Source organism: Coffea arabica, chromosome 11c, assembly GCF_036785885.1.
Source record: "Coffea arabica cultivar ET-39 chromosome 11c, Coffea Arabica ET-39 HiFi, whole genome shotgun sequence".
Lineage (NCBI taxonomy): Eukaryota > Viridiplantae > Streptophyta > Magnoliopsida > Gentianales > Rubiaceae > Coffea > Coffea arabica.
Genome location: NC_092330.1, coordinates 889585 through 901490, shown reverse-complemented (window position 1 = coordinate 901490; position 11906 = coordinate 889585). Strand labels below are relative to the sequence as shown.

General features: G+C 36.2%; 2 protein-coding genes across 4 annotated transcripts; both read right to left on the bottom strand.

Moving 5' to 3' along the window:
- Positions 1-304: 304 nt before the first annotated feature.
- Positions 305-5144, bottom strand: LOC113716324 (enhancer of rudimentary homolog). Of its 2 annotated transcripts, XM_027240612.2 has the most exons (5): positions 5004-5144; positions 3858-3954; positions 1264-1384; positions 609-748; positions 305-519 (listed from the first exon to the last, which is right to left on the bottom strand). In XM_027240612.2, exons 1-4 carry the CDS (start codon positions 5004-5006, stop codon positions 658-660), a joined length of 312 nt encoding a protein of 103 aa, XP_027096413.1. In that variant the 5' UTR covers positions 5007-5144; the 3' UTR covers positions 305-519; positions 609-657. The 2 variants fall into 2 exon arrangements, with proteins under 2 accessions (XP_027096413.1, XP_027096412.1); XM_027240611.2 differs by having other exon boundaries at positions 305-748.
- A 1241-nt stretch (positions 5145-6385) lies between these two features.
- On the bottom strand, positions 6386-10412 carry LOC113716322 (phosphoglycerate kinase, cytosolic). 2 transcript variants are annotated; one of them, XM_027240609.2, is made up of 7 exons: positions 10305-10412; positions 8707-8979; positions 8042-8119; positions 7684-7944; positions 7279-7596; positions 6958-7116; positions 6386-6871 (listed from the first exon to the last, which is right to left on the bottom strand). In XM_027240609.2, the coding sequence occupies exons 2-7, from the start codon at positions 8899-8901 to the stop codon at positions 6677-6679; spliced, it is 1206 nt and encodes a 401-aa protein (XP_027096410.1). In that variant the 5' UTR covers positions 8902-8979; positions 10305-10412; the 3' UTR covers positions 6386-6676. The 2 variants fall into 2 exon arrangements, with proteins under 2 accessions (XP_027096410.1, XP_027096409.1); XM_027240608.2 differs by having other exon boundaries at positions 10175-10320.
- Positions 10413-11906: the final 1494 nt, after the last annotated feature.

Here is an 11906-nt window from a genome sequence, read left to right as displayed (position 1 = left end):
ATACACAAAAGAACACTCAACTTTGATTCCCCTTTTCCGCCACCCCAAAAACCTCACAACATACAAATTTTCACCACCCAAAGAACTCAACATAATCCATTCCTGTTTTCCTTTGATTCCCCTTTTCCTTCAAACTGTGACTAGATTGCAATCATGGACAATGATATTTTACAGCTCCAGAAAACAGTCTTAGTTTAGCTACCAGCCAGCTAGCCTGGTGTAGGGTGCACGATGAAGCAAAACTGGAACAGTCAATACAGTACATTAAGAATTGAACCACTTAATACTGTAGCTACAATCTACATCCCAGAGAACAACCACACACTGATTCATTTTTTTTCTTTGCTTTATTCGTTTACTCAATTATCCTCATCCAGAGGTAAGAGTTACACGGCAGCAATAATAAGGGCAAGCATCTGTTTGAAGATACAAGCTACATTACAAACTAGCTCACCACCAACAGCACCTGACACTGAACGTAGGGGTCATAACTGCACAACGTATTCCCAGAAAGGGGAGCTGAAAGCGACCAGAAGCTTACATTAGACAGATTACATCTGGAGTGTGACTTAAAGGACTTCAATTCTGTGCTTCAGGCATTTTCCTACCAAATTCCGATCAGAGATTATAGCATGCTAACTAAGCAGTTAAAACACCTCATTGCGCTAATTTCTTCAAGTGTTGCAATAACTTAGTTTTGATCCATTTCCGGTCATATGGCAGGTAAGCCTGGATTGAGTGCTCATAGCTGTACACAGAAAACTTGGCATTAATTACATCGTCAAAACACAGATTGACAAATGTGCTAATCATCCTATTATCAATCACTATCTACATTGCATAGGGTTTCAAGTATAAGAATGGAAGAATGACTACAATGTTGAGGAAAGAATTATGCCTAAAACCTACATGCTGACTCTACATGACAGAAGAGTGAGAGCTTATTAGCAGCCAAAAATGTCCCAGATTTTTCCCACAATTTCCAGTAATTGCTAACAAACACTTCCTAGGAAAAATAATGACTTGACAACAAAATTTACATGATCAGGTGATGGCAATGCAGCAGTTTAGTTGCATACACTCGCAAACAAGTGTTAGCAAATTTATTCTTTTTTGTTTCCTAATTATAGCTGTGATTGAGCAGCCAAAAATATTCATGAATAACAGACACGGGTACAGATACATTTACAAACAAAACGTGAACAAATAGGCAAGCATGCACATACAACCAAAAAGGGGGGAGAGATAGAGAGGGAGAGATACACTAATGCACTCATATCCGCAAGGCCATCAATAAAATTATAAAGATCTGAAATATCATAGTTGATGTTCCTGCTGGATGGGTTTAGATCCTTGAGTTTCCTTTCATATAGTCCACAAATTCCTGCAGTCATAGCAACAAAATGAGTTAGTTGAGACAACCCTGAAACAGAATATGAAGAAATAACTTCAAAATCAGTGCCTGGACATGAGTTACCAAAGCCTCTTATCCAGTTTATAAAAATACACAATCTCCAAATTGCCCCTATCAATGTGCTGGATTCAGTTAATGTTGGCACAAATCTATCAAACCTAACCAATTAACCAGAATGAAAAATATAACAAACATCAGAGTCCTATATATGCTTTTGATTTCGTCCATTACAGCAACGGTTTATCAGCAACACAAATAGAAAACTGCACAAGCCAACCATCTGCAGTATTAACGCTTGAAACAGTAAACAGCAATCAGCCGAAATGAGGTTACCCCCAACAACCAAATATTGCTATTTCTTAAACTGTCACAATCTCCAGGAAGCTCTATCACATTATCATGCTGCCATAGCCTAAGAAGCGTATGCATTCGTTATTATCAAGTCATGATACATTTAACAAAGGTAACGTCGTTACTAGTTCTTTGACTACTACAATATTTATTATGTCCTCATAGGAAGAAATCTATGATGCAATAAACATGAATATTTCAAGTGAAAAGGTAGGAAAAATTAGAAAGCGTTACTTATGTTTTGCATGTGTCTGCATAATATGCATTTATGCATTATTGATGCAGTAAGTCTCAGATCTATGCTGAATTGAAGGAAAGGGGCAGGAACGGTGTACAACTTTTGTAACAGGTTCTAAAATGGTCTACTCACTACTGTAAACACTTTTGAACACAATTGATAACTATTTTGATGGGCCTCACACATGATGTTAATCTTATATGGACAGTACATTTTAAAAATTCAAAATTTGAGCCATCTTGGCAGTCAACCTTTCCAGAATAAATGCTTTAGCAAGCCTTCCTCATGAACTAGGATGGTTTTACTGAAGAATAGAGAACAATCAGCAGTTTATTTTTCGTTTTGGCAATCTGAAGGAAAAGGGGTTTGACTAAGTGTAGCTATGAAACCTCACCACCTAAGCATTCTTCGAATCAAACCAAGGACAAGTTTGATTTACACAAGATCCCAAAGAGGAGAGAAATGTTTAGGACTAGGACCAAATGTCCTAGTCCACATTGGACTAGAATATGTCCAATTGCTACAGAGGGAGACTAAGGTGTTCCTTCCTTATAGAGGCCCCTGAGTACATTCTCTTAGGATTTGATCTAGTATCAACGACAGCAGCTGTTTTTCCTCTCCTCCACCCTCCCCAACAGTACTTTTGCTTAAATATACTTGCAGAAGATAAATTTACTTTTCAGGGGTTTCATAGGTATCATTCCAAAAACCTAGTAGTAGAGCTCGTGGGCTCAAAAGCACTTTTAGCACAAGTTAAATAATGGTGCTTCTGAGATACCCTTTCTGTCCTAAAAAAATTAAATTTTGAACCTTTTATCATAATTTTAAATTGAATGAGGACAGAAGTACATTAACAATTTTGACAACCATCTACTATCAAACATAAAGGTACTTATGCAACTACGCTCCTAACTACAGATTTAAGCACTTTTGAAGGACTTTCTCTGAAAACTCTTGTAAGTGAACCCGCCACAATCTCAAGCGGGGCCTTAAGCGAGTGCTTCCAAATTATGTTGCTCTTACACACGTAGAAATCCTAACAGAAGTCCTTTAAAGAAAAAAATTCACTGAGTTCTCAATATGGGAATAAATGACCTTCTTTTTAGTCCTAACTTCTAAGGCATGTAGCTCTGTGTGTGTTTGTGTAATAGGCGTGCTCTCATCATAGCAGGACAAATTGCCCTTTACAACAATAGCTGCTCAATCATATTACAGGCAGCTCTCTCATTCCATCATGAAAGTTAAGCTTCAGATAGATCTTAGATTTACTCAAAAAGTCACCTTGATATACATCACTGACATCATACTATTATTCAACATTCTCCACATTTTCTAGTGAAAAAGTACTCAACTATCTTATCAAATATTTGCTCACATCTTTAGGGAAATTGCACACGCTATACAGCTCATTAGGTATTTCTGGGCATTTTCTGAAATTCTCCGGCAACACTAAACAGAATATGCATCAGGAATACAAACACAGGCATTAATACAGCGCTACAATCTAACAATTCAAGCACTCACAAATTCTAGACAATTCAAGCACTCACAAATTCTAGACAATTCAAGCACTCACAAATTCTAGACTTATTATGTTCTCGCTATCTTTTTTTATATATTTTTAGACAGAAAAAAAAAAGTGTTCAACGTATTAGTTATCTCAAAATACTTATCCTTTTAAACTAAAATACAGGGGGGAGCATACAATTATTAGAACTCTAAGTAGTATATGCAGTCATACAAACAAGCAGAAAAGTCCCAATCACCATTTTAGGTGCAGAACCATATGTTGTAAACTGTAATTGCTGACAACATTAAATGAAAAATGCAGCTGTACATGTAGTGAGAAGATACCATCCATTGCCTGACTTATAGAAGCATAATCCATGAAAGTACGAGTTGCTCTATTCTGAGATGTCTGCATAAGGACAATAGTGTGCCTGTTGCCTGCCTGCAAATAAGAGTAGAATAACATTAAGCAAAGTAAGTCCAAGTTTGAATAGCAAAAGCATTATCTCCAATCATCAACTTAATTTTTTCAACAGTATAGAAGCTCCCCAATACAATTGAAGGGAGGAAGTAACAATTTTTGTCTCTAAATGGAGGTATATGTTCAACTAGTTCACTTTTGGTTTGAATTCCTTATTTCATTCCAACACATACAAACTAACCTCAGATAGTACTAAATAAAATTCCAAACTTCCCAAGTTTGAACACAAATTTGGATCTTTGTGCAAGACAGAAAGACTCCTAGATTGCCAAACTTATCAATCTGTTCATCAATTTGCTACCAAAAAAAAAAAAAACTCATTCATCCCAAGTATTTCATCTTCCGCCCATGAAGACTAAAAATCCCAAGCTGCTTTCGACATTTACCAATTGACCTTTTTGTACTTCAAAAAAAAAACCATAAATCAGCGAAAATGTAAGTATTTCACCGCCATCCCCCAATAACCAAAAAAAAAAGAAAAAAGAAACCCCGCCAGGTCCGACCTAACAAACCAGTTGCGCCATATGAAATTCAATGACTATTGTCGAGTAGCACAATCTACAAAAAGTTTTAGCCAAAAATCAAGACTAGCGGCTGATTTCAGCCGTAAAAGGGAAAAAAAGAAAAGGAAAAAGAACGGGAATAAAATACAACAGATAGAAGGAAAACCAAGCACAGAATAAACAATTACAGCAGGTTAAGCAAGCACTCATTCGATACTACTGCCAAAAACAACAAACTATCAAAATCTCAATGCGGTTGAGCTGAAAATTCGTTAAATTGGGAAATTTAGAGCGAAGGCCAGTTAAAAGGCCAAGTAAACTCAATTCTAGCTCAAAAAGTTGCAAGCAAGAGAAAGAACTTCCGATACGACGCAGTGACGAACACCCAAATAGTGTCGTGTACACCAAAATTGCGTGAAAACAGAAACCCTAATCACCAAATACGAAATAAGGACAAAAAAAGGGACCGTTGAAAATGGAAAAGAAATGCGAAGAATGAGTAATTACCATTTCCGAAGCCGAGACGACCGAAGCGTAATGCTGCTCCGCTCTACTCTACTGTAGCAGGTAAACTTTCTGTGTGTGTGTGTGAGAGAGAGAGAGAGAGAGAGAGAGAGAGAGAGAGAGCGCGGTGGGCGGGGGGAGTCCTAACGAGGAGGCAAGGGTAAGAGGTAGGCGTGCGAATGACTACTGTTGCTGCGGTATCTAATAAGAACTCTTCTTGTTGGCCCAACAAAATTGAAGTGTGCATGGACTCTTGCTCTTATTCTCATTCGAATCAAGCTAGACTCGAGCACATTTCAATTTTTGACGTGCGCGATACGCTAGTTTAATTTAATTTCGTATACAATATATTCAAGTTCGATTAGGTTACGAGCAGCTATTGAGAGGTTGATCTTCTATCTTATATTGAAAGCATGAAATTTTCGAGAGATTATCTTTTGAAATTGACTCTTTTAAGATATTACGTGTTTATATAAGTTGAGTTAAAAGGTTATTTAATTGAGTGATCTTTTCTTTTATCTTATTTCTATTCGATTGATTGAACGAACGATCTTCTCTTTTGTCTTGTATCAGAAGTAAGAGGCATGCAATTCTCCACTAACTCATATTACGTGCTTGTGCGAGTTGAGTTAGAAAGTTATTTCATTGAATGATCTCCTCTTTTGTCCTATATTTGAAATACGAGACATAAAACTCTACACTTAACTTTTGAAATGAATTTTCTTAGCGTGCTTATTTAAGTTGGATGATCTCTTCTTTTACCTTAAAAGTATGGGGTCTGAAATTCTTGACTAACTTTTGAGATGGATTCTCTTAAACTATTACGTACTTATTCATATTGGGTTACAATCAATCTCTACCTTTTAGGCACAAGTGATTGTGTATTATGTTACTTCTTATTTTACTAGTTTCAACCTCACAGGACAACGCAATAACCCATGTATCCTAATTAACATCACAGACGTGCATCTAACTCAACAAATTCTGTATGGGTTTTCTTCATTCATCACTCATCAGTGCCAAGCTTCAGTTTCTCCCACTACTCCAATGCAGTTGGTCCAGTAATTGTGTACATAATGTACGTTACCTTTTTGTTACCAGTTGGCCAAACCGACGGAATTTAAAGTCCATTACACAAAAACCCATTGCCATCCGTGAAGGCGGAAACAAATTATAAACTCACAGGATGCGCAATACTGCTTTGGCTACATTATACCTACCGTTCCATCTTAATGAAGTTCATGGACCTATTAATCAATAATGATCAGCGGTTGGCTATGGTTATAAGAGTCCTCAATCAATTGCAACGGCCACATTTAGTAACCAGTTATATATCCTTCAGAGCAGAAGCAGATTATGCAATGCCAGACAGAATATACCACACATAAATCCTCAAAGTTCAAGAAATCTTTTAGCAGAAAATGAAACCGAATAATACCCCTGTTGGCTGAGTATCGACCTGATTACAAAAAGAATCTCATTGGCAGCAGTAGATTCAGAACCAAGAACATTCACTACTAATGCCTGACACAGGTCGTGCCCACAGAAGAATTTATTCAAACTTCATCTGTATTACTCTACAGAGCCAGCTCTTTTATGATCCAAACCCCTCAGGGGAAAACCGAGATACATGAGTTGTAAGGTGCGCAAATGGGGAAAATCGAACAAAGACCTTTTCAAGCATTGTCAAGTGCAAGAACTCCAGGGAGAGATTTGCCTTCAAGAAGTTCCAAGCTTGCACCACCACCCGTTGAAATATGGCTCATCTTGTCAGCAAGCCCGGCCTTCTCCACGGCAGCAACAGAGTCACCACCTCCAATGATTGTTGTCACTCCATTGCCGCTAAGCTCAGCCAATTTTTTTGCAATAGTCTGACACAAAGAAAATATGTCAAACACGTTACCTAATGTGCAAAAGGCATCAAATGCACATTAAAATACAATTAAACATATCATACATCTGTTCCTGCGGCAAATTTGTCGAACTCAAAAACCCCCATTGGTCCGTTCCAAATAATGGTTTTTGTAGTATCTAAAGCTTCACTAAACGACTTGATAGAAACAGGTCCAATATCCAATCCCATCCAACCATCAGGAATTCCAGAAGCTGGAACAACCTGCAAGATGAGTTTGCCCTTTTCAAAACCATAAAAACTAACCAATGCTTACAATATAGGAACAGAAACTAATAACTCCAATCTATCTCAGTGATGACAAACTACTTAGGAACCGATATTAGATTTCTGTGGTTGTAGGAGAGAGAGAAGTTGATTTCTGACCTTGCTGTTAGCATCAGCAGCAAACTTGTCAGCAGCAACTACATCAGTGGGAAGCAACAAGGACACTCCTTTGGCCTTAGCCTTCTCAATGAGTGATAAGGCAAGATCAAGCTTGTCCTCCTCCACAAGTGATGATCCAACAGAGTGCCCTTGGGCCTTGTAAAATGTAAAGATCATTCCACCACCCAGTAAGAGGATGTCAACCTTAGCCAACAGTGACTCAATAACACCAATCTTGGTTGAGACCTTTGAACCACCAACAATTGCAGCAAATGGCTTCTTGGGATTTGCCACAGCTCCAACGAGATAATCAAGCTCCTGAAGAGGGGATGACAGGATGAAATTTACTATGCAAATTGCGCATGCCCATGAAGAAAGTGAAGAGTTAACAAAGTGAAAACTAACCTTCTGCATCAGAAATCCGGCAACAGCAGGCTTCAAGTATTTGGCTACTCCTTCAGTTGAAGCATGGGCTCTATGGGCAGTTCCAAAAGCATCATTAACATACAAGTCTGCAAGAGAAGCCAACTTCTTTGCAAATTCGGGATCATTCTTCTCTTCTTCTTTGTAGAATCTCACATTCTCCAGGAGCAAAACACCTCCTTCTGGCAAGGTAGCCACCAATTTCTCAACTTGTTCACCAATACAATCATCCGCCATCTTGACCTATTGAGTACAGATATAAAATGTGAGTGAACAGCCTCTTAGCCTTTGAAAATTAAGCAAGAAAGAAAAAAAATTGGAAGTGCACTTAACAGCATACCTCAACACCAAGGAGTTCAGAGAGCCTGCCAACAAGGGGCTTCAAGCTGTACTTTGGGGTGACACCTTTTGGACGTCCCTGAGACCCATATCAGAAAAATACATCATTTCATTTGCTACAAAACCAAAAGCTGACAATTACAAGATCAAAACAGCAGCAATTCATAAGCAAAATCCAAATAGACCCAAAACTCCAAGGATACACAGTGAATAATACGGCTCCCACATAATCCTTGTCCCTAGAGTAATTTATGCGAGGTAATCTCAAGATTGGGTGGGAAAACCAAGTTCATTTCGGCCGTTCACATTGATCAACGAGTTTTATATGTTTAAAGGTATAGATTGCACTACGAAAAACAATCAGAAACAAGAAAAATACCAGAATTTACAAAAGAACTGAAACTTGACGGAAAAAAAAGGAATGCTCATCAGTTTGAACACCGATTTTGGCTTAAACTTGATTTATCAAACACAGACACATTTGCATAATCATAAAAAGAATATACACATCAAATGAATTGAATTGCGATGGATCTAGTATTAACTGATCTGAATGCAGAGTAACATGCAAGAATTGGGAAATCAGGCAAGAACATCCATCAAATAGCTCCAAAATGTTCACAAGGTAATGTCAAGTGCTGAATACTACTAGATAGAGATACATACAAGGTGAGAAGATAGGATGACTTTAGCACCGTGGCCGATCAAGTATTTAATGGTTGGGACAGCGGCGCGGATCCTGGTGTCATCGGTGATGTTGAAGTTGTCATCCAAAGGAACGTTCAGATCCACTCTCACAAACACCCTCTTCCCCTTCAGATCAGCTTCCTTGAGTGATCCAACGCTCTTTTTTGTAGCCATATCTGATGTCTCTCTACTGGCACTATTACTGCTGCTGCGTACCCTTAGTACTATTCAACCTGATGGTGTATGTATTATCTAAATGGGGAAAACCAACAATCAGATGTACGGACGGATGAGTAAAGTTAGTATTTGGGGAAAAAGAAAAAATCAAATGGCAAATTCATCGATCAATTTTTTTCTATTATACACCAAAAACACAATAAGAAAAATAAGCGTAACTGAATTGGGTCCTGAGAAAGGAAGACTATTAAACAAACATCATTGACTAATGAAAGTGAGAACTTTACTCTCTGGTTTGGGTGATTTGGGGAAAGGTCTAGGATATTTATTATGTGTAGTATACGTGGTATTGAGATTGGAAGGAGTGAGTATAGCAGGGAGTGGTGGGAGCACTACACAATATGCAGGTTGAGGTCCCTATCACATTCGTGTGTTAGATAGTAAAAGTTCATTTATTTATTGAACAGTCAAGCAATATCGTGAAAAGGTTCATGGATAAAAGCAAAATGAATACAACCAATGAGAAAAATTATATCAACAAGTTCTTGAAAAGGTAACTCAAGGCCATGATAATCGTTGTAACTATTACTACAAAAATAATACAAGTCTCTATTCTGGATTTGCACACACAACATTAAAACAAACTCCAGTATCAGCAGGCAGAACAAAGAGGCTACAAATCCGAAAGAATTAACAACTCTTAATGATCAGAGTAATTTCAAATAAACAATCAACCAAATGCCCTTTGCTTATATGATGTGCCAGCAATGGCTATAGCATTAAACTAATAACAGCTGTAATTTCACAAGTTCATTCAATGTGTGCAATGCAGATCTTGAAGAAAAATTTTTTTTTTTAAAAAGCACGTATAAAACAAAAATACAAAATCACCAAGGAAAGAAAACAACGAAATCATAACTTTGTTCAGAACAAACTCGAGAAAAGCAGAAAACAGATTTTTCTGTTAAAAAAAAAGAGTAGCTATGACTTAAAAAAGTGGAGATTAAGGGAAAAATATTGAAAATTGAAAACACGGACAACAAATTGAAACAGTCGAATAAGGTACCTAAATCCTAAAAACTGAAACACCTTACAACCCAGATCTCAAATGTAAGAATCCTTTGAGAGCTTTAACCAATTAACCACCCAAAAAAATAAAAAACAACATATTATATATTGCTCTCCATTAGAAAAAGGGGAAAAAACATTAAAAAATGCTAAATCTAAATGAATACCAAAAGGCCCAGTTTCTGCAAAGATCAAAACTTACAGATTGACCGAGAAGAAGAAGAAGAAGAAGCAGCGGTGCGAGAAATGTTTCTCTATGGAAAAAAAAAAAAACCCAAGAAAATGGTCTATTTATCAGCTTGAGAAAAGGATCTGAAGAAAGTTCTACTAACCGAGGCCTCTCTCCGTTCTCGCCCGAGCGTGGCCCATGCAGTTTTGTCAATGACTTGACTAGTGGCCCAAAATGAGTGTAAAAGAAAAGCAAGTACTTGTCATGAGAGTGACACAAATTTGAAATATACAAATATAACCAAAATATATTAGTAGATTTTTTGGGGTAAATTTTATAAAAATAAAATACATTACATATTCTAATATACTAAAATTTAATTTATCTCAAATTTTATTTAAAGAGGTGACGAGTGACAATGATAGTTTAGTGATTTAAAAAGCAAATGGCAAAAAGGGACATGTGACTATTTAACATTTCATCATTTAGTCGTCAAATTTTTCCTCTTTTTTTTTTTTGCCAAAAAGTTCACTTAACTCATAAAAGTATACTTTTTTTTTTGTTATTCCATTAACTTTTGATGTTTAGATAGTCAAAATGGCAATCACATAAGCGGTGCGCTTAATTTTTCAATCGCAAAAGTATCTCATAATCTTTTAAAACGCATTTGAAAAAAATGAAGAACCTTCTCAGTTTCCAACGTTATCTATTCTCTTCAGATTATGATTGCAATCTTTAACACTGTTTTAGAAAATCTTGATTGATATCCGGAAAGAGGGTCCATTTGAATTAGCTATTTTTTGGGGTGTTTTTGAAAAATTTTACTGTAGTAGAGTTTTTAGAGTATATTTTGGAATACTTTTAAAAAATATTTTGAAATATTTAAGAGTAGTGGAGTTTTTAAAATATTTTTTGGAATATTTTTTGAAAATTAAAAAAAATTAGACTACTTTTAGAATACCTTTGAAAAACTAGTTTTTGAAAAACTGAAGGATCCAAATAGAGCTTTAGTAAAGTTTGATAACATAAAAAATCCTTATGTTTTTTAAATATGCATCAAAGATTGCGAGGCATTTTTGCCCTTAAAATCCAAGTGTACTATTCAAGTGGATGCATTTCTAGCTATCTTAATACTAGAATTTAACAAACTGACTTAAAAATACTTTCACGTGTTTAATGGCCTTTTTGATTAAAAAATGTTTGGTGACCAAATGGTACGATTTTAAATAATTGAATGACCATTTTCCGCTATATACTCTAGTTAAATAATAGTAGCGAATAGGGATTCATATGTTGTTTGCAAAATTTGTTATCCAAATCAAAAGTTGAAAAGAAAAAAGTATATCAACATCTCTCAAGTTTGAATTCTTACATGCATTTGTACGCTAATGAACAAGGTTTAATGCATAATACATAATCTAAATTTATAGTTAAAATCTTATACATGAAAATAGAATATAAACTCACAATTGATTCCCCTGGATGTAAAAAATGCTCACCATATTCTGTGTTTAATAGCTACTTGTAATAAGTAACAGTTGGTGTGTGGAATTAGGGCTGCTGTTGAATCGAGTAGCTTGACTTGAACCCCCAGAAGCCTTGAGTCGAGCTCGAGCTTCAATATTTTGCACTCGAAAGCTCGACGAGTCTAATCGAGTTTTATATAATATAATTTTAATTTTTATTATTGTGAAATGTCACTAATATCCTTTATTTAAAATTATATGTAAAATATCAATTTTTATTATGTGAGTTTGATTGAGCT